Raw genomic sequence first — 24,335 nt, forward strand, 5'->3', positions numbered from 1 at the left:
AGTTAAACGAAAATGCACGTTTTAAAGAAATACGAAGAGTAATTTATTCTAACATTCTATGAGAAAATTCGATGCTGAACTTACCTCAAAAACATGCTTCTGAGACCGGAATCCATTGATTTTGACGAGAATTAATTATCCATTTTCTTCATCTTTCTTCATTTTTGGCGAAACGTCCTAAACTTATTTTTTGAATGATTGGAACAATTTGATGCAACACATCCACCCATATTTGTCAAAATTAAGTCGGAATCGACCAACAAATATGTCAACAAAAGGACACTGTAAAATAGCGATAGCAACAAGCACGCTTCGTTCGTTACAACGGACGACGCATCAAATCCCCGATGACCACAACTTGTGACGTCACAAAACCGCCATTTGGCTTGTAGTAGAGTCGGTGTTGACCAAACACACTATTCAGCAGCACAATTCTTTCTAAGGCTCCTATATACCAGGCTGAATCATCAGGCATTCGCTATCCCAAGTGGGAGATCAAATGGCGGCTGTGTAGTTACGGTGCAACAATTTTTTGTGTTTTTTTTTGTGTAAAATAGGCGGATGTGCAGCTATTAATTGTTCAAATCATTCACGGAAAGGTCATACATTGGTAAAATTTCCTAAAAATGAAGAAAGAAGAAAAATATGGGTAAATAATTGCCGAAGAGACAATTGGAAACCTGGTCCAAGCGCTGAAATTTGCTTAGTAAGTATAATGTTAATTACGCCTTGATTTACAGTTTATATCTTCTCTGATGTTTATAATGTGTAAGTAAAGTGAAATTCTTGTGTACAATAACCTAAGTATCTGCTAATTTCTGTAATAATAGCTATAATTAAATTAGTCTAGGGTTAATGTACCCGTCGCCAAACATCGCCAATGTGGATGTTTTGAATGTGGAAAAGAAATTTCTCTTCTAATATAAAGCGCAAATTTTGTTTTCCTGTGCTAATTGTGGAAATTATACTAATGTAACATGAAAATCATTAGCATATTGAAATTTATTAAAAAACAAATCATAATTTGGAAAGTCAAGATAAAATCTGAATGTTTGCTAAAGATATATGTAACATTATACTATAGTTGCAATATCGTTGGAATGATATATAATTTTTTTCTTTATTTTATAATCACTATTGTTAAAAAGTTAGATGAGTTTTTTATGCACGGTGCCCACTAATGTTTCTTGGTTAAAATAACTTCCAGAATTTTGACATTGACATCTGAAGTCAATAGAATAAATTGAATAGTATGAGACAAAATATATATAATCTGACTTCAATAATTGCAAGTACCATATATTTATAATCACAGTATTATACAATTTGGCAATGGAGTAAAGATTTAGAAATGAATGCAGAACATTCAAATAAGCACAGAAAACTTGTGAAACTGCATGTGTATTTTTCAAAAATAATTGTAGTGTTTTTAATGCATGTGTAGTGTTTAATGCATGCATAACAATCAAATAAATCTGCCTATAATGATGAATTTCAAAGGCCAAGCCAAAATCCTTTCATGAATTTGATACTTCTAAAGAATGTGATCTCGTCAAATTAAATCCTCATGACATTGATAAACAGTTATTACTGATATGTGTTACAAAGCAGATTTTTATACATGATAAATAATATTTTCTGAAGCGTTATTTTGTGTTGTCATCTCTAAATAAGAAATTGCCTACAAATTCAGAAAGCTACTGAACTACGTTCTAGAGTTTTTAATAACTTTAATTGGATATGTCTGTGGGGATGTAATTTAAAAAATTGTCGTTTAAACTGGCCTTGATGCTTTTTAAAATGCATGTTGGCACTGTGCTTCGAAATTAGGCCTATGTTTTGAATGATTAGAGAATTAAAAATTAAATATTTCAATTAAAGCAATAAACATTACTACAATTATAACAAGAATCATAGTCTGCTCTAATTATAAATGTATTTATCGGCCTAGTATCTTAAAAGTTGGGTGAAGTGAACTCATATTTTCTTATCTATTGTAAGAGCACTATAGCAAGAAATATAAAGTTTTATTTTAGTTGTTTTTAATTTTATAGCAAAACACTACTTCATTTAATTTTTGGATAATGTTCTAAAGAACACTTTAAATTATAGGCAAAAAATAAATATTGGATAATTAAATTCTGCCCAAGCTTACAAGGTGCTGCTGCTGATATGTTAGACATGGTTTGTTTATTGTTTCAGTTTTTTATAATACTGGGCCTAATTTAATTACCTGCATATTTATTTATTGCCTATACTTACTTACAGTTCATGCTTGCTGCCTTTGGCACAACCTCACTGTGTGAAACACTTTTCTCACATTTCTTTCGTGTGGTTTGTTTTTTGTACTTTTATTTATTTTGTATACTTTTTTTTATTACTTTATGTATTTACAGGATCATTTTGAGGAATCTCAATTTGAGTCACTATGCAAAGATAGTTAAAAACTAAGAAAAACTGCAGTACCAACACTCTTTAGCATTCCAAATCCACCACCATCTGTAACTGACAAGAGGATAAGAGAAGTAAGATGTCCTAAGCCAAATACTGAAGTGGTAAATTATTTAATATTCTCCAAAAAAATTGTTGAAAAAATCATTGTTATTACAAATATATTAATTCAGTCAACCATTGTTTAAAAAAATAATCACAGCATAACATGTTTACTATTTCTTTTTGAATTTAGGAAACTCTACCTGCTTCAAATGAAGAGTTGTTAAAAAAAAATAGAATTCCTTGAGCAACAGCTTCAAGAAAAAGATGCAAAATTGACATCATTTTTGTCCGATAAGCAAGTAGGAACCCTTGCTGTGCAGTCAAAAAGGAACTGGTCAGAAAAGTCCATTATAAAAGGACTGAAGATGCGATTTGCTTTGAGCAAACATGGATATAATTACCTCAGAAGTACTGGATATCCAGCACCATCGTACAGTACCTTGAACAGGAGGATTAGGGACATAAAAATTAATTTCGGCATTTTAGAAAATTTGTTTTTTTTCCTCAAGACAAAAGTTCATTCATTGGATGCTCTTGATAGGAACTGCTGCCTTTTAGTTGACGAAATGGAAATAGCTTCATATCAAGATTTTGATACATCGTCTAAGTCATTCATTGGAAATGTTACGTTAGGAAGCTAACGTAACATTTCCAATGAATTAACAGGGCATTACACTATTGTAATGCTTAGAGGCCTTAAAACATCATGGAAACAGATTGTTGCCAATGAATTAACAGGGCCTTCAACATCAGGTTCTGACATGAAAGATCTAATTCATAGAACTGTAGTAGCAGCTACAGAAATAGGTTTAACTGTAAGAGCCTCTGTTTCAGATATGGGAAGCAATAACAGAGCAATGTGGTCGTCATTGGATGTGTCTGTCTCTAGGAGAGATAGGAAGACAAATTACAACATTGGAGGACCTGATGTTTTCATTCACAGTATTGCAGATGTACCACATCTCATTAAAAATATGAGAAATACATTTCTTTCAAGTATTATAATATTACCAGAGGAATTTCGCCACCAGCATGCCTTGCCATCGAGGATAGTATCTTCAGTGTATGTGAAACGACTCTGGTCAAGTGAGATAGAAGCAGATGCTGCCCTGAGATCTCTACATCACTTGAACAGAGTTCATCTCTTCCCAACACACTTTTCCTCGATGAATGGGGCATCTGCTGTGCAATTGTTTTCTGTAAAAACAGCTGCTGCTATTGAAAAAGCAGGTATTTTACACCAAGTTGCAAAAGAAGCATTAACTTCTGCAAGGTGGCTGAGACTTGTAGCAGAATGGTTTACAATTATGACTACAAGGCATCCAAAAAAAGGCATCACTATCAAAAATCAAGATGAGAAATTTAATATTTTATTGAAATTCATTCATGTGACTGAAACTTTTCAGTTTGGGAAAGCATGGAAGCCATTTCAAACTGGCATTATTATGAGCACATTGAGTGTTGTGAAACTCTCAAAAGAATTATTTTCCGAGGGGTTTACATTTTTCTTACCAGGCAGGTTGACACAAGATGCGCTGGAAAATGCCTTTTCACAGATTAGACGAAAGTTGGGTGCAAAGCCTACTGCTTTGCAAGCCAAGAGAGCACTGAAATTAGTGTGCCTATCACAGTTCATTTCAGATATCAATAATCCAAATTATTATTCTGAAAGTGACCACAGCCTCTTTGATGCTTCTGAATTAGAGGTTGCTATCAGAAAGGAGGTCTTGCATCCTATCTCCAATTCTGTAGTGCCATCTACCTCTTCTGCAGTGGCAGTGAAACGTCGCTTGCCCCCAGCTGTGGAAGAAAATGATATACATTACATCGCAGGAGCCATATATAATAAGTTGTTGAAAAAAAAAAGCATATGTGAAAATTGTAAAACAGCTATGACCATTTCAGAGGACATGCTGGAACCTGACATACCCGAGCATCGCACAATTCTTACAAAACATAGCAATAAAGGTGGACTGAAGGTCATCTCTTCAGGAATGTATCAAATATGTAGGGAAGCTGAACGAGAATTTCAAAAATGTAAAGATGTACTCCTTCGTTTACAATCAGCCATCACAAAAGAATTAGTTGAAAGAATAATTGATAAATGTACGCATGTGGCCATGCCAGAATGCTGTAATCTTAAGAAAGTAATTATTGATAATTTTTTTATTACTAGATGCAAAGGCCTTACACAGCATCTTATCAACAAAAGAGCCCATAACGTTTCATATTCATCAGCATCGGCCAATAAGAAACAAAAAGTAAAATAATTTTAGAAGGTATGTATGTTTTATATTAAATAATTTATGTGTTTTATGTAATATGTATTACTTTTTCCTAGGCTACGAGTATATAAATTTCTGTGTTTGATGTTATATATGTTACTTTCTGCTAGGCTATGAGTATATTATTATGGTATTATTTCTTGTTTCTAATATATAGAAATATAGCATATTTTCCAGTATAAAATTTCAGTTCAGTTTTACTTAAAAGTATGGGAAAGCAGATTTGTTTCATGCATGATCTTTATAATACTGGTATGAAATGAATGAATTTTAATCTGTAAACAATTTTTTGTTAATATTGAAATGTGTTTCCTTGGGTACATTTTTAGGCACTTGTGGATCATGTCAGACAACATGCAATAGAAAAAAGATGTCCGTGTGCATAAATTTTTCATTGTGTTACTTCATTTTATCTAAATTTCAAGGATAATTCTTTTCATTTTTATATGGCATGTTATTAGTATAAAGGCTAGTGAAAATAAATTGGTATGTGTATCTTTTTTTGAAGTGTAATGCTTAAATAAAAAGATGGTGTGTGTTTCTTCATTTAAATAAAATTTCAAAGATAGTATTTTTCAGCGTTGTACTGTTTGTTATTTCTCAATGTAAAGGGTAACAAGGGGAAAAAAACTGGTATGGTACATCTGTTTTTTAAGCATGATAATTTTATTTATTTCTTTATTGATGCATATATATAGAGAGAGAGAAGGTATTTGGTCCAACTGAAGTTATAATAAATCTAATTTTACTAGATCTCTCCCTCCCCTCAGGTGTAGAAAATTTTCAAGTGCAGAAAGTTTATTTGCAGAATTAATTCATTTCTGATAAACTTATTATCATTAATTTTTTATATACCATGTTATTAAGTTACACGTACCACTACTGTGTAATAAACTTGTATTTAGGGCAAAAAATTAACTGTTTTGCAGCTGGTGACTAATATCATATGCTTCTAAGAATATTACTTTAACTTTTTCCATAATTTTTGTATTTCAGGAACATGAAACTGTTATTTTGATATACTTAAATAATAAAAGTGTGTATCTGAATCAATTAATGGATACAAATATTTTACAGTTATTTTTAGAAGATATTTGCCATATCGCTTCTAATAATTCATAAAGTATGTTAAAATATAGGTAAATAATTTGGTGCAGAATTCAAATTTAAGGTTTAAAATATAGTGAATCATAAGACTAAATGATTTTTATTGTCATGATTTGCCTGGGCTTAAGAATGTACTTTTCGCCCGGTGGAAATTGTCATCAAACTGTCCTGAACAGGCTTTTTGTTGATAATAACTTCCAGGCTTATCAGTACCTCCTTTTGAGTGGAGGGTATACAAATATAGTACCCAATTTAAATTACATTGTGATTGTAATAATATTGTGGTATTAAATAAGTGATTATAATTACAATTTAGATAATTGCTTTGTAATTATATTACATTGTATCTGTGAACTCTTAATTTCATTACTTTATGCAATTATGTTGTAAGTGCATAATCTAATTGCAATAATATAATCTATTCACAATTACAAAATAATTATAAATGCAGTTACATCTTAAATAGAGGCCATTTTAATACTTTTAAATTTTTGCAAGATAACTTCCCATTAAGGTTCATTTGGAGGAAACTATGCAAATACTAAAAAAGAAGTTATGTTAAATTTACATATTTTGTACAGTAGTTTCTTGTTATAATGCTGTTCAATATATCTTCAATACTTTTGTAAATTTAACGACATTCTTTGCAATTACTGTGGGGCTTTAAAAAGAAGTTTCTTAGTTATGCTTTCTAATAAGAATGTGTTAAAAATTAAGTATTATGTATAATAACTAACAATTAAAAAAACTTGACTGCATGAAAATGCTGTTGCTGTGTAAAATAAAAAATAAGCTTTCTTTTATGCTTTGAAATGAATTACATGTGGTTAAGTCGTCCTTTTACAATTTAAGAATGTGGTTAACACACATTCTTAAATTGGACAGGTTTTATCTAAATTATTAGTATAAAATATATAAACTATGAATTATTTTGTAACATAACTCAAATTACAAAATTCATTCTATATACGTTCAAATTTATTATCTTTTATGGAATAACTGTTTTTTAATTTAGGTAAAAATTGGATTTTTAGAAGTATTACAAATACAATGCAACACAAAGGTGATCTGATTGGAGAGGAAGGACTTTTTGTTACGGTTTCTAGTTCGTATTTATATTACATTTGGTGAAAGTCATCCAAAACACAGAATGCTGTACTTTCTTCTTCCATATATGTTATGAAATATTTCACACATTTAAAAGAAAGTGTTTCTTCAGAGTCTTGCACAATTATTTCCATATACCTCAGACTAAAATGACAACATATTCTTAAGTTATTTTTTTAGTATGAATTTACAGTGTTTTTATGGAAATTTTTGTTAAAATGTCATTAAGATAAATTTATTTGCACACTCTACGCTTTAACTATTTCCCCATTTGACACTATTGAAAGTTTTTATTCATATCTTATTTATTTTAGTCTGCTAACGAAACTGAAACATCTAAAGAATAAGTTATTTTGAATATGTTTACAAAATATATGCGAAATTTTTATTTAAGTGAAAACGTCTATATACTATTCGAGAATTAATTAATTATCCGAAAAGTTTATGTGCGCTGAATGCAGCGCGTCTATAAAATAAATCTTTAAAAAAAAAAACAGCAGACATTCAGCCAGCGTGTGCGATAAACGCGCCAAAATTGGTAGCGCGTTCCCTCCCTCGCCAAGAGAGAAAAGTTGGTGATTCAGCCTGGTTTAGAGGAGCCTTAATTCTTTCGAAAGCGCGCCGTAGTAGCAAAAGGCGTCTTGCCAGGTGAAACTAGTCGATATTTCCGTGACGTCAAAAATTCGAAAAGTGGGGTAGGGTTTGGAACACAGCCAACTCTATAATGGCCTTGAAGCGTAAAAGTCACGTGATCGAGATGGTCGATGTGTTTTTGTGGTAGTGTGTGGTTGTGAACTCGTGGTCGTAGATTTTTTGGATGTATATTTTGCTGTTAAGTGATTTTAAATCACTAACGCTAAGGTAAATAATATTTTTATCTATACTTCGTTTTATACTTTTTTAATTTTTAGATTTATTTGGGAAAATTTGTAGCTGTTCTCAATCCTATTCAAGTATTTCGTTTTAACATAACATCGAATACATTAGTTTGGACGTTTCGCATAGTGTTGTTTTGAATATTTGTTTGGAATAGTACATTAGGAATTCCTTATTTTGATTATTTCTTTCTAATAGCATATTTAACATTCTGTTCCAATAAAAGAAACTTTATCACCACAAACATTTCAGGCATTAATAACAACTACAGATGCATTCATTCAATTGATTCCATGTTTGTTTCAAAAGTATGAAGCTGAATACATATTGTTAGGAAAATTTCAAACTGATGCTCCTGAATCACGTTTTGAAATGTATCGGCAAATGTCAGGTTCAGATTATTAAGTAAATGACCTACAACTATTAGAAAATGAGAAGAAACTTCGTTTTATAATTTAGTCATCAAATATGACTGTCCCTTTTACTAGATTATGATAAGGATTCTATCTTTACTTTTGCGAATATTAATTGATTATTCAAATTTACTAATTAATGATTTTTTTTATAGAAAATGTTTCTTCTGATATTTTAGCAGTGCTAGTTTATGTTTCAGGTTATGATGCCATGAAAAAATTAAGGGTGATAAAATGCAATGTTTGCCAGGACTTGTTGTAAAGTATTCATTCAGTAGATACAGCAGATGATATTTTTGGTTTTCTTAAAGAATTAGATAAGGGGGAAATTAAAAATTTTACATCTGAAGTTACTCTATTAAAATCTTCAATTGTCTATTTCTTATTTGGTGAAATTCTTAAAAACATGGAAAATGCATTTCTTATGCCAGGAAAGCAAATGGATATTTTATATAAGTTATCTTGCATACAGTTATTACACTATACAGTTACTTTAATTTAACAGCTTCTTGCACTTGTGGAATGAATTTACAAACTCGGTTAGAAAACATGTTTGATAATTTGCAAAATAATGTTAAATAATTATACAAAATATAAAAATGACAAAATTAATATAAAATGTTCATATAAAAATGTTAAAAAAATTAATTAATTTCAGTTAATAACTCAATTGTTTATTTTGATTTATGCTTTGTTTCTGCATAGATATGTAGCATGTATGTATATGATACAGCTCCAAATTTTATGAATTTATTTTTAATAGTGGAATAGGCCTGTAATTTGGGGAAATACTTAAAAATAAAAACCAAGCCTAATCACTTATCTCTTGGATAGTTTGGAAAAAGTGATTCAACATAAAATTGGAACTGGTACAAATAGATGGTTGTCCTTTTTTATGAATGCAATTAGCATTTAGCTCTTTGAAATTATCTTGAAAGATTTATTTATAGTATAACGTGCATGTAATTTCATCTTTATATTCAAATTTTCTAGCATTTAAGGAATTTTAATTCATTTCCCTGTTTCAATAAAATTGAGATATGCAGATTTTATTAGTGAATGGAGTGAAGAGAGATGACTATGGGTATTTGACTTCTAAAAATTTATATAGCTGATGCGATGGTAGCGGCATGGAGTTTTACAAAATAATTTTTCCCTTAATATTTGTTGGCTTAATCCTAGTATACGGTGCACATGAGAGTTAAGAGACTAATAAGCGCGCCAATTGTGGTAACCAAGCCGATTTTGCCTGCTCTGGAGGAGAGTGCATTTGGGAGCATTTTCGCGCATGCTCATTAAATATTTTAAAATGAGAAGTTTTGATTGGTGCAGATGGAAGAGAAGAATTATTTCAAACCATTGTTTGAAGTTCCGTTAATCTGTCTTCCGCTGAACTGAATGAGAAAGGATAACGTATGTTCAGGTAAAATTTATTTATCTTTTATTTTTTGTATTTTTTAAAATAACAGTAGTGGTTCCGCCCAGTTTCTGATTGGTTAATATTTTTTAATTAATCGGTTTTTGGTCAGATACTGAATATGATTTTAGTTTGATAACGTCTTCTATTCTACAGTTCGAGTTTCTAGTATGAAAATCTAAAATTTGCATCCATAAATCTATTGAATTCCCCCCTTATGTGGATTTTATATTATTTTGGCAATAAATTTGATTCAAATTACATAAATGAATTTCATTTTTATCAAAATTACATAAATAAAGTTCGCATGTGGTGATTCTCAATGATATTTTTAGTTACATAAACGAAGTACAAATTGTTAAAAAAATTATTGAAGATATACATTTTTACCGCCTGTAAAAATATTGCACTGTGAAAAATTTAATGTAAATCATACGACCTACTCACGTTTATTAATTTTACTTATATTTATTTTAAGACAAACTACTATTTTCGGTAAAATTTAACTCTGGGATTATGGTAAAGCGAAAGAGATCGACTATTTTGATCACGTGACCTTCCGAAACTGATTTCGCTTCAAGGTCATGATACAGTCGGCTGTGTGCTAATTTCTGGAAGACGTCCCTACTCCTCCGGATGTAATCAATGTGACAGCCTTGGATCTTGGATCATATCTTTACTGCTGGCTTTAGCTACTAGGAGCTCTTACCAGTATATTATCATTTTACCATAGGCCATAAAGTTAAAAATTTAAGAGGTGTATTTAAAATACACCGTGCCCGAAGGCGAGATCAATAAATGAGAGAACTCATAAAATAAGTTTTGCTAAATTGCATAGCATGGGTGATTATATCCGTAAATGGTGGCGAGAAGCCAAATGAAAGTCTAAGCTTCTGCGTGAGTCAAGAAGAGCAGGAACACGTGATCAGCGTCCGGCATTTAGATTGGTCGAGGAGTCAGAGTTCGAAAAATGAAGTTTTTGTAGTTTTTGGCAATAAATAAAGTTCGAACATAGTAAAAGCAACATCTATTTGTGAATTTAAGAGTCTTATGTCTTTTGAAACACTTGAAAATCTTCTAAACTTGCGATATAATCATTAAATGAATAGGAAACTGTAAAAGGCGAAAATGAGGTCATGTAGCTCACTAGGGCTAATGAGTGAGAGTAAGCACTTGGTGTTACCACGAACTTTGATTTTAAAACACACGATACGAAATAGTAAAAATAAAAAGTAAAAATCTTGGTTAAATAAGTAGTAAAACGAAGAATTCATCGATGAAAAATAAAGTCCTAATTTTGCAAAGTTCATCTTTCTTGAATAGTAACTGCAAAGGAATAGTAAATTTTTTTTTTAATATACATTATATACACTACCACCACTTAGAATTGTGGTGGATCGTTCGAGGTCTTTTCACTACGTTCTCAATAGTAGGGTCATAGTCTGTAAGCGATTTAATAGCTTCATAAGGAGAATTTCTCATATCTTCAAAGAAGTTGTGTGCATAAATTAGGATTTGGTCGTGAATTGGATTGATATCCAGGTCTTTGTGAATTTGAGAATTTCGCACGAACCAGGATGCGTTCACTATGCTACGTAAGATTTTGTTTTGAAGTACATTTAATTTTTGTCTGTCTATTTTTCGGGCAGTAGCCCAGGCTGGAACTGCATAGAGGATTATTGGTCGAATAAGTGAGATGTAGATATTTTTCTTGGTACGGAGGTTTAACTTAGAGTTTCTTCCAATTAATGAGTAGAGAGCAATGAAAGCAGCGTTAGCCTTATTTGTAACATATTGAATATGATCTTTGAAATTTAGGGTTTTGTCAATATAGACACCTAAATATTTATAGGAGTTGGCAACAGGAATATCTTGGTTATTGAGTTGGATATTTATATTCACTGGGATATTTTTTCTGTATCTGCGAAAGAGAACTACGCAGCATTTATCAGTATTTAGTTTGATTTTCCAGTCTTGACAAAATTTGTTAATAATGTTGACTTGGAGCTGAAGTTTCTCTAAAGCATTATTTGGACTTCGTGAACTATGTGACAGCCGCGAACTCGCCAGACAAGGGACAGACAGACAAAGTAGACAGATGTCTTGTTTTACACCCGCTAAGTCTTTCTGCACCGATGGGCGAAAAATCAAGCATAAGTGCGAAGGAAAGGTATATAGAAAGAGGGGCAATTTCGTATTTGAGGAGAGTAAAAAGGAACTTCGTACATTTTGTACGAGTTCAAAAGGCCAGAAAGAAAAGATGGGACAAAATAAAATTTAAATTAAATGGCCCAAAAATAATAGAGGGGAAAAAAAAGGGCCTATAGAAAGAAAAGGAAAAGAAGTAGAAAATACCCTAAAATACGATTGTGTCCATGAGTGTAGTTAAGGAGTTCATCTTCAAAAATTTTCGTGTCTTTAAGAAGCAAACTTTAGCTAAGTTAAAAAAATAAATAAATGAATGAATGAATGAATTCCTACATGGTAATGTGTATGCCGTTATCTTGAGACCTAACAAGAAAAGACATATATCATCACAGAGATGTACATAATATTTTAACTAAAGTAACATTAAATATTACCGTTCCCAAAAAATTCATGTATATTTCATAAAAACAGTAATTGACAAAATCATAAATCCATACACAGTGTGAGAGCATTTCAGCAAAAATAAATTACACAGTTTATTTTTCTTAAATATTAGTTAAATATAAAATTAATTTATTAATTTAACCATTGTAATTTATTATAGGACAACTTTAACAAATTCCGTCACACTGTATTTTTATTTGCTCATAATTCTAAGTTTGAGACCTGAAAAAAAAAAAAAAAGTCGGGGATCTTAGTTACAAAAATCACAATCTATACTCATCGATGGTCAAGAGATCCCCATTTTTTCCCTCTCAAGAAATGCCTAAGCACGAAGAGGTAAGACTTTTGACTGTATAAAGAAAATTTTAAATAATATAAAATCTTCAGTAATGCCAAAAACTTGGTTAAATAACTAAATAAGCAAATAATATCTACAAGTCCAGAATAAATTATGATATTTAGCATTTAAATGTATAATAAATGTGCTTCTTAAATCTCAGCTGCTCAGCAACGATGACACGTAGATATTTAGCAAAGGCACTTGTAAATACAATATAGAAATTTCAGGACCTTGAGAAGTAACTTAGTATAAAGCAAATTAAAAATTATATAAAATCTTGAGTAATATTAAAAACTTGGTTAAATAAGCAAAGAATAATATATACAAGTCCAAAATAAATTTTTGCATAAAGCAATTTAAATGTATAACAAACATGCTTCTTAAATCTCAGCTGCTCACCAAAGATGACACGTAGATATTTAGCAAAGATGCAGTTTGAGAGAACTTTAAAATTTACTTTTAAAGACAGCATCAATGTTACTTTGCAAGTGTCTGAAGTTTTCTTTTTTTTTTTCTTTATTGGACTTAATATCGTCATTTTTCCTATTGCAAAGATTCTTGAGCATGATATTTGTTGATATCCAAATTATCAGTTTGCTTATACTTTCACTTGTATGACCATTATCACAAATAATATCATTTCTTTTAATTCTAAAATTTTAAAAGTCAAATTTGCAACAATTTTCCTCTGATTTTGTTCCAACAAAAAATCTTCATATTCTTCACTACACAGCTTATTTACAATTAAATAATTATACATAATTATATTTACAATAAATGGTTTTGGCCACCTGAGTCCACCACGATCAAGATTCTTTATAAGATCATACGTTTGATCATGATTAACTGTGGAATTTATTGTAATGTTTTGTTTGCAGGTACAGCATTTTACTTTCTTTAAAACTGCATGACAACAGTAACCACCCAAATAAGTCAGAACTGGCAGATGGCTACTAATGCCCTTCACATCACTCTCCGTAATATTTAATGATGGGTAATATACTGTATTATCTAATTCTATAATATCATGAAGATTATCATCATATTCAAATGATGTTAAAGGGACAGTAGTATTTTTAATAATCAATTCTAACTTAATACTTGATTGTATTCTTAATTTTTTTTCACATTCTAATAACTGTCTCATTGAAATATGATACTGAGAACCAGAAAGTTGTCTGTATTTACCAAACCGGGCTTCAAGAGCATCAGTCTGAATTTTTCCTGGAAGTATATATTTCATTCCAAGCTCTTCAACACAATATCTAGTCAACTCCAGTATACCATAAGTAGTTTGTTTGAGAGCTGCATGAGTTTCTTTTGTAAGCATGCCTGTTGAACATTTCATTGATTCCCATGCATCTAACCAGTTAAGAAACTGATTGAGGAAAATAACTTTTGGATCAGAATCATCTGCTGTTAATGTCTTCATAAATTCACTCTTTTGATGTATACCTTTAAACATAGTTTTAACATTCATAATATCCCACCATTTGCATATTATGGATATAAACTCAGATGTATCTGAATAGTGTGGTATTTCATGCAAAGGACCCAAATGAATCAGACCTTCAATAGTAAATTTATTGAAAATCTTAAGAACCAGTTTAATGTTTTGTTTCTCTAAATTAGAAGGTGAAAGACTTTTTAGAGTTAAACCATTAGAAAATGTAATCAGTTGGTCATTTTCAATTTCATGTAGCTTTCTCAAAGACATAAACGAAGCAGTTTTGAAGTGCTTCTTTGAAAGATCTTCAATATTTGGAAAAAACATACATGTACCAGGATTTTTCTGGTTCAGCCAATTGTTCCTTATATTTTTAAATAAATAAACTGCATCTATTATGTAGAAAAGAGGCTTATTCCCATTCAATGGATGTTTGTAAACAAATGAATTACGTGGTGGATTTGAAAACAAACTCATGGCTTTTCTATTTATTGCATTGTTGTCTGTAATAACACAAATAACAATAATTCCCATATTTTCAAGACCTCTAATCACTTTTTTAATTACATAATGTAATGTTTCAAAATTTATTGTGTTAACAGGCATAATATGTACTACCTCTTTGAATGAAGATTCCAAACTGGATATCATAAAAGCAAATGCACTGGTTGCCGGACTGGAAGAATCAAATGCAGCCCCAACGACAGAGCCTCCTTTGTAATCAAAATATGGCTGAACATAAATTTCATCTACCAAAAGAATCACTTTTCTTTCTCGATCCTCAAGGAAAGTTACACGATTTTTTATATATTTTAAAAAATTTTCATCAATTGTTTCATTACATGGTGACAATACTAAATTGCTACAAATTTTTTTTAAAGTTGAAGGATGAGGCATAATAATACTGCCACTATCCCTTAAAAATTTATATGCATGTGGTGATATAGTATTTAACAAGCATGCTAACACTAGTACATCAGGATTGTATCTAAAATTATTTTTAGGGCAAAGTAAAAGATTCATCTGGTCTTGCAAAAATTTAATAATGCTCTCATTTTTGTCGTTAGAGATAGTTTGCAGTAATTCATTAATTATATCAATTGTTATGGTTAATTTTGAATTTAACTCTTTGGTTTGAAGATTAGCCAATTTATCTAAAACAGTCCTAATTTCATTAAAATTTGTAACTTTATGTGGGAATGTGTAAGGAGATAATTGCATAATAGATTTTTCTTTAATAAATACAGACATTTCTTGATTGTCATTCACAACTACAGAATAATCAATTGATGGCCCAGGACTAAAAACAATATGAATAAAGCAAACAGTTGAGGTATCTGGAACTGTGTATACATGCCAAAATGCTGATATTCCATAGCGATCAATACATGACAAAATATCATTAGAACAATTAATTTTCAAATCATTATTATACATTTCATATTCTTTAAGGCTTTCACGCAATGCTTTCTGTAAATTATGGCACTCGCGGGCAGTTTTTTTTGCATCAGGATCTTCACGTACAATGTTGCTACTTTTTGAACTGTATACAGATGGATAGTCCTTAGATATTGATGGCACTGTATTTTCTTTTAATCTACACACCTGAAGTGGAGCAGAAATTAAAATTCCATTCTTAGAATCAAATGCTGAAGCTTCAACTTTAAAATCACTTTCCTTGAAATGCAATTCACAAACCTTTAGAGAAAATTATATATTAAAAAAAAAAAAAAAAAAAAAACATTATGTTAATAGTAATAGTTTAAAAATCAGAGGGTTCATTCTGAGCATTTGTAGTAAAGAATATTCATTTCACAGATAGAACCAGAGAATATTTGCAGTGATTAAAGCTCTATTTCAATTCTTTATTTCTGTATATCCTGGTTTATGTAACAAAATATTATCATTTAAAAATTTCTGAATGAACCCTTATATGTAATTAGAATCTACACTATTAATTAATAACTCTACTTTACTTACCTTTGAACTCTTTTTGGGTGAAAAGTCTTTCCGTTGGATTGCAGAAAGCCACTCTCTCTTCAAATCTTCATTTTTTAGGAAAGGGGAATACAGACACTTTTGGTCCTGTTGGGTAGTTTCCCTTACATAATGGCACACAGCATCTACCCGGCATTTTAATAACTGAAATGTTTTTATTTAAATTAATATATAAAAGGGAGTAAATAGTTATGTATAAAATATAAATTAATTATTTTTAAATATAAAAGGGAGTAAATAGTTATAGTGTATAGCTAATGGCATGTAAAATTTTAAGAATAAGCTGTGTTAGCTTATATTATAACATCAAATTTATACAGGTCCATAAAAAAATGTTTTATTCTGAAACAGATCAGGTAATATAACTATGCGAAGCCCGTTTATTCTACGATGGGCTGACACAACATTATTCAAAAAGAAATTATACATAGCACAGCAGCCTTGTCTCTACCAGAAATAACACATGTATACTAGAACATACGCCTAAAAACGTTGATATAATTAGAAAAATATAACTTTACAGAAGTAAAGTAATGTATTCTTACCTCTCTAAAATACATCCAACATTAAAACCATAAAAATATCAAAGTATTCTGCTTCAGCGTTCGCACAACGTAAGAAGCTTCAGCAATCAGCAAAGAGCCACTGCATGTGTTCCGAAGTTTATTATGACCAGAAGTCGTGACGTCACACGAATTTTCGAACCGCGCGCTTAGGCTTGAAGTAGAGTCGGTGTTGGTTTGGTGCTAATTGTGAGATTTTCGCAATTTAAATTATTATGAGTGGGAGTTTACGCAAAATCTTTAGTGAATAGTTATTGTTTATCGCCGTAGTGTATTTGAGGAAAGAGGGGAATAATTCACTGCTGATGTATACATTAACAGTATGAAAAATCTGGAAGGTGATACTCGGTAATAAATGTGCTGCATTTCATCGCAAAATTCAGCGACGCCAGTAAAACAAACGAAAGGGTTCGAAAAACTTATCGATATCTGAAGCCACTATACAAAAATTGTATGTGTGCCAATACAGCAATTTAAATTTAAAAAAAAAAATAATAATAAATTGCAGAAAACTTCAGATCAAGGAATAAGAAAGAATTGCAGTGCCTCTATGTGCTTAAAAACTACGAAGCATTCTGCAGACTTTCGTGCCAAAATCAAGGTTGACAAATAGATTAATACATTTTATTGTTTCTTTTAGTGTTTATATTTCAAAATTATTAAAATAAGTTGAACAGTTGTTTAATTGTTTAAAACAGCAATAAAGTTCATTTATAAAGATATACAAGGAACTTCATAATTCATTGCTTTGGTGAACAACTGAAATTTACTAAATTACCTAACTTTATAACATTAAATATCTTCGTAACTGTGGTATTATGCTCTGTTTTATCAGAGTCGTAGCTAGGGTTTTCAGCGCCCAGGGACAACTAAAGATTTCGCGCCCCCTACTGCTTTCCAAGGATGGAAAACATTTAATTCTAAAATGTCGTAACATCAGTTTGGCGCCCCTTGGATTCTGCGCCCGGGGACAGATCCCCCCTCTAGCTACGCCCCTGTGTTTTATAAAAGCTTAAGTACTTCTAAAAGCTAACTACTAACTAAAAGCTTAGCTACTTACTATTCATTTGTTATACATTAAAATATTTTCTGATTTATTTACTAAATGCGTAATCAGTTATCAGGATTACTAAATGTATTAAGAATTTCCATACATGCTTGTGCAGTGTGAATGCATGTTTGTGTAATGAACTTTGATTTTCATGAACGAAAAAGAAATACAATCTCCGAATAAGTACTTTTTTGTTTTCCAGTTCCTGTGTTTAGCTGTAAAAGTAAATTCACTTCAAATATGTGTCTGTGCAATTTTGACGATGTAAATACTGAAATGTATGTATAGTAAAAACTCAACAAAAAAAAAAAAAAAAAAAAATATCAGAAAGCTCTTGAAATTTTGGATAGCCGAGCATATAAAAAGTGAAATATTGTAATAAGTGAATGGAAGAATAAACTACTAGTCTAAAATCATAAAAACAGTTCATCTTATTTGTATCAACTTGACTATCAAAAGCCAATATTTAATATTACGCACGATTTTGAAAAAAAAAAAAAAAAATGTGTGCTGCTGATCTTTGGAATATGATAACGGGTGATTTTTACAATGGTTGTTATGTGGATTAAGACTGCAAGTTGAGACTTTAAATATGAACAATAGTAATCTGAAAATTTGAAGTAGTAATTTTATATCCAACAATCTCTGCCAAATAACTTCATGTTTTAAGTAATTAAAAAATATATTTTTAACCACTTATTATTAATTTTATAAAGTACATTCTATAATTTAAATTTTATTTACTTTCATCTATTTTTAATGTTTCCATTATAAATTTCATACTATGTACTTTTTTAAGATTTCATAGTTGCTAATTAAACCAAAGAAACTCTAGGGGAAAAGAAGGCAAGCTCTCGTAGACACAATGTAAACCAGTTGGCTCGCCCTCAGGCAAATTTCGAATCCAAGTCAGTATGCGGTGAAGCAAACACGCAGGGTGTAGTCGAGGCGGAAAATCGATCTTACTTTAAACGCTCGTGAAGCAGAAAGCGTAAATCTTTTATTTGATAATTAGCTTTTACTATTTTTTTTTTTTTTTTTTTTTGAAAATTTTGCTTTGCAGTATATGATTTTTTTATTTTACATCCACTTTTTTCGTTTCATAATTATTCATATTAATACTTAAATATTTCATAAATGGTTACTATTAGTTTAATACTCGTTTAATTACGGCTTTAAAATGATTTAATTTTAAATGCCATGTAGTACGTATGTACGCAATTTAATAAATGTAATGTTTGTTATTGCACATGACAGAATTACTGAGATATGGCAAAGCACACAAAGGCTATATATTTAATAGTCTGAAATACATATCAACCGTTAGCAATTTTAAAATAAATAAATGATGCACTCTTCAATACAATTTTATTAAAGATTTTTGCTTATTCAGCTTGAAAGAAATAAAGACAACACATATAAATTAAGATATTAAAAAATTTATTTACACAAAATTTCATACTAAGATACACAATTATCAAATCACTATGACATAATATATAACAAGCAAATGTATGATTTTTCATACAATCGCTGATAAAATCTTTTTCCCTCTTTTGTTTCAAATAAGTTTTCTCTGAGCTAACTTTTAAAGATATATCAATTAACACAGTATAACAATAATTAGATGACATTATTTTCGTGTTTTTTAAGAATAATACATTTTAAAATTTTATTGTAATTTATGTGTTTTATTAGAAATTCTTTTTTCTACTATTTAAACAAAAAATTTGGTAAAATATTCATAAATTTTTGTTTTAGAGATATATAAAATTTTAGATTTACCATACAGAAAAAATAGCAAAGACAAAAAAAGGAGAGAAACCATTAAAGCTATGCTAAGAATGTATACTAACATACATTCTTAGCATAGCTTTAATGGCAGAAACTACAACAATAATATATCTTTTAGAAATCAAATTATTCTGAAATTTAAATACTTAGATCTCACACAGGTCATATTTCTGTAAATTAGTAATTTTCATAAAATAATAAACTCTGTAATACCCAATGTTTAGGAGCACATATTAGAGATTAAGAGATAATAGTTAAAAAATAACTTCTATATAATAACAAACAATCTATGTTAGTTCTTTAAGAAACATTCAATATCTGACTGAAAATTTTAGATTCAGTCAATATTGTTTTGGAAACAATCTGAATTTGTCACTTATGGCTACTAAAAACAGTTTTGAGAGAATGTGAAAATTTTGGGATTATTTTCCATATTAAATTCATTGTTTGCTTTCCCCCCAAAAAAGGAGGGGGTGGCAAATTTGAAAAGAAAATATATTTTACAAAAAGAAAAGCAAACTAAATCATTCTGTACCAATGATAATAATGCATGATGTTAAAGCACCATTATTCAATGCTTACAGCAATGCTGCAAATTTTCATAAAAATGTCAATAAATATATCTTTTAACGTGCTGAATGCAGGAATCTTAAAACTGCACATTTGTAAGAGTATGAGAAAAATCATCAACTGAGGGGTCTGAGCAGTATAATGCATTTCCATTCATCAAATCACAAATAAAAGCATCTACATGGAAAACAATATCTTAATATATTATCCATAAAAAATGGCTTGGTATGCATTTTGTATTAAGATAATTTTCAAATGATTTGCATAACTAGTAAAAGAAGGAAATTTTTATTATAAAATCTCAAATAATGGAATCTTTTTGTATAGAATGAGATACTGTAGCAATAAATTTCCTATTATGCACTTCACAAAGTATTTCATATTGAAAGGAAAAGAAGTAAGATATGTGATAAGATTATTCTTTGTTTACCAATCCTAAAATGTAACTTAAAAACTATCTGAAAACCTCTGCACATTTTTATATTAGTTCAAAGACTTTCCTGTTCATCATGCTTTAGAATTTGTGAGAAATACTGCTTAAGATAATTCTAACTTTATAAGGTAATAAGCAAATGGTTATTTATAATTTATTCAGTGATTAATTTAGCAGTTTTAAAAGAACACATGAAGCGGTGTAACAATAATTAAAATACTACATTTCCAAAGAAGACATACAAATATTACTTTCAAATCACTGCATAGTAGGTGCCACTTAATGTGATCATGTTTTTTCATATCTATTTTCATAATATTAGCAAAATAATAACATTAATTTTAAAAAAGCACTTCAGAATGAAAATGGAATTTAACTAATTTAATTAAAAAATATCAAGAACACAAGTATTTTCACAGCATTTTAATTAGAAAATGCAAAAATGTGTTTGTGAACTGCTCATAATGTTCTTGGATATTATTTTACTGCTTCTGTACACGTAATCTTAAAATTAAAAATGCATCTTTTGTTTGAAGACTGCCAGTGTAAAATTAAGCAAAAATGCAACCATTATTTGCCATCAGTGTTTTCAGGATTTTTTTTGGGGGGGGGGGGGGAGTGGCTTCTGAAAAAGAAAGGATTTATGTGTGATTGTTCTTAAAATCAATAGAGTTTCTCATAGGATACATCAAACTAAAGTTGTTGTTTTTTTAAACCTGATTTTAAATAAATGACTAAAGTTGAAATCAAGGTGTTTGGAAACCTAATCTCACACTTCGCAACATTTCCGTGTCACCAGACAATTTTTTAAAATCTATTTTAATCTAATTTGGCAATGTTAAATTTTAAAAATCCATTCTGTATGAATCTGGACATATTAACTAAATTGTTGATCACAATAAACAATATTAACTGAATTGTTGATCACGATAAACAAAGTATTTTCCAAGTTTTCATATACAAATGAGTGAGACTTCACCACATCGATGACAATATCCAATTAATAACATTAACCATGACCACAATAAGCAGCGTCTACTGTATTCTTTTAAGTTACATAATGCACTTTTTTATCTCTCTATACTTTGTATATAGCTATAAATTACATGTCTAAATACGTTGAAAAAAAAACTTGAGAAGAAAATACAGAGCAGGATGCAATGTTAGCAAATACAGCATTCAGAATTTTTTTCACATGTAAATTTAAAAAAAATAAATAAATAAATAAACATTGTTATTGTCAAAATTTATTAGCATAACACAGCTCAATACATAGTGGAACCTCAGGTTACAAATATGTTTCACGATGAACAAATTTCCTAACCAAAAAAAAGAACTGTCTCGAAAGACAAACATACAAGCTATCAATAAATGAATTTCCTACATGTTTTGAGGTCACTTCTAACAAAAATGAGCAGTTTTAATATTCTCTATTATTCAATTTTCATGGACAAAGCCTTGTAATACATAACTAATGAAACAACGAATTCAATCTAGAAGAAATTATTACCAGAGATTTTGAAGAAGTTGACAGTTAAGGATTTTACTGTTTCTATATAATGCCTAAATCCTTTGACGCGCGGTGGTCGTGCCCTGAAACCACCAATTTTGGAATTTTTTTTTTTCTTCTTTCCGAAATTTTTGAATGAAAATTGATTTATTACTGATCTTTTACCAGAGAGTTTTCTCTGACCTCAACACACTTGCTCCCCAAGCTAGTATTGTGATTTTATAAATTATTTCCTGTGGTTTAAATTTAATGTAAATATACTTTGCTATAATAAAAATTGAAATCGCTTAAAGTTTTATTTAAATTAAAAATATTTTCTGAATATTTTGGGATGAAATATGAATAAAATAAGTATGAATGGGAAACGAATGATCCGTACCAAAGCCAAAAAGACCAAGCCCTCCCCATTAACATAAAAAACCACAAACGTCATCTGATGAAAAGAAACTAAATAACACTGGACATATACCAGTGAAATTTAGATCCAGGCAGTGTATACTTTGCAGCACAAGGAAGAAACCTCATAGAAGATACATGTGTGAAACATGGAATGTGAGTCTATGCATGTACCAAAAAGACAAAACATGCTTTGAACAGTGTCACAATTTTTTTTTTCTTTGAAATTTAACAACAAAAACACTGATTATTTTTTTAATCCTTATTTTACTGAGTTTTTTTACTCATTTAGCCAAACGTCCTTATTATGTAGGTACTTATATTTTCACTGCTACAGAAAAATTACATAAATGTTTATTTTTTAAATTTTTCTGACGATTTACCTTGTAAAATAATGTTAAAAAATTATATATAATGCAATTCTTACATACATTTTTTTTTTTTTTTAAATTCGTAATTTTCTATTAATTCAGGATATTTGTTAAGTTTGCGGGAGTATAATGGAAAAGTAACCCTTTTTTCTATCAGCAAGATTTATTTCTATTTCATTTTAAAGATTAATAACAATATTTCTTCCCTTTTCATTTCTCATTATCTTGTAATTATATCACCAACTCTTTTTAATACATGTATATTTCTCTACTACTGAACTAGTTTCTTTCTAGTTTAGATTTAATGATTTGCACTGGTTTTTCAATTGTAAACTGGTGCAAATGTTACCAATGCAAAAGTTTAAAATCTGCAATCATCTGAGGCGAAGGAATGAATCAATAATATATTTTACAGAAGTTCCTAAAGGAGAATTAGGTTTGGTTTACAAAGATTTCAGATGACCTCTAGGAACAAACTATATCCGTTAACTGAGGTTTCACTGTACTTACAGACAATTTAGATACTGAAGTTACATTTGAAGATACACACATAAATCCAAATTTCATATATATACATAAATAGAAATTTCATATATATACAGAGAGAGAGAGAATTAAATTACATGAACTTTTGTAAAATTCAACAAATTACATTACATTACAAAAACATTAAAATCCAACAAATAGTAATATAGCAAAAATACAAAATCAAAAACTTCTCACACATACTCCTTACATTAATATATTTTTCTTACAAATAATACATATAATATATACAAATAAGACTTTTTAGTGTAATTTAATAATTTTTTTCTTTCCTCTACGTCTGTTTTTCAAGCTGTTATTTATACTTTTCAGCTTATAATATAAGCTGAGCATATGAACTGACAATATATTCCCACATTTTTACTGCATGATAATGGCATGTAAGCCATTCATGATCAATTAGTTTCAGTTGGGATATAATTTTGGATTTCACATCTTTTTGGCTACATATTTTATCAAACAAAGTTACAAATTTTTCACCCATCTCACAAACAGTAAATGTAAACTGTTGTGAGGGATAACACAATCCATTTTTCACTACATCAAATTCTTTAAAATACAAAAAGTAAGTGTGTTCACCCAAAGATTTATCAACAAGAAGAATATTCTTACATAAAGTGCAAGGAAATTGCTTCAATGCCCTTCCAGCAATATATCCAGCAACATAAGCTGCTGAATTTTGTGAAAATACATTATATGATGTACTTGCAATACAAGTACTAGTATCAGAATTTTCATTTGCTACCAATAAGGGATCATCAAAGTCAATTTCCATATCATTTACATCACTGCCATTTCCAGGCTCAGTGTTATCGATAACTGTCAGCAACTCTGTAGGTATCAAAACTGTATCGTTATCAGGTTCACAGTTTGATAGCTTACTTGTGCTTATGATATTCTGTGCCATTAGTATTCTCATCCTCTGTTGAAAATCATATGCAGTTGGATGGTCATTATTTCCACCTCTGCGTCTAACAACAGAGAAAAAATTTTCCAAGGCATCTTGGGTGAAACGACACATTA

General features: G+C 29.9%; 2 protein-coding genes across 3 annotated transcripts; both read right to left on the bottom strand.

Annotated features, from left to right (window-relative positions):
• Nucleotides 1-4,163: 4,163 nt before the first annotated feature.
• Nucleotides 4,164-17,104, bottom strand: LOC118185862 (uncharacterized). Of its 2 annotated transcripts, XM_085815370.1 has the most exons (3): nucleotides 16,624-17,104; nucleotides 16,061-16,222; nucleotides 12,348-15,778 (listed from the first exon to the last, which is right to left on the bottom strand). In XM_085815370.1, the coding sequence occupies exons 1-3, from the start codon at nucleotides 16,636-16,638 to the stop codon at nucleotides 13,232-13,234; spliced, it is 2,724 nt and encodes a 907-aa protein (XP_085671496.1). In that variant the 5' UTR covers nucleotides 16,639-17,104; the 3' UTR covers nucleotides 12,348-13,231. The 2 variants fall into 2 exon arrangements, 1 of the variants encoding a protein (XP_085671496.1); XR_015040754.1 differs by lacking the exon at nucleotides 12,348-15,778 and adding an exon at nucleotides 4,164-4,296 and having other exon boundaries at nucleotides 16,061-17,104.
• Nucleotides 17,105-19,115: 2,011 nt separating this feature from the next.
• LOC146997655 (uncharacterized) lies at nucleotides 19,116-24,333 on the bottom strand. The gene has a single exon (XM_085815372.1). The coding sequence runs from the start codon at nucleotides 24,331-24,333 to the stop codon at nucleotides 23,626-23,628; it is 708 nt and encodes a 235-aa protein (XP_085671498.1). The 3' UTR covers nucleotides 19,116-23,625.
• Nucleotides 24,334-24,335: the final 2 nt, after the last annotated feature.

The sequence above is a fragment of the Stegodyphus dumicola genome, chromosome 4, assembly GCF_044657685.1.
Source record: "Stegodyphus dumicola isolate Sdum_Otavi_A_Nest chromosome 4, ASM4465768v1".
In the NCBI taxonomy this organism is placed as follows: Eukaryota; Metazoa; Arthropoda; class Arachnida; order Araneae; family Eresidae; genus Stegodyphus; species Stegodyphus dumicola.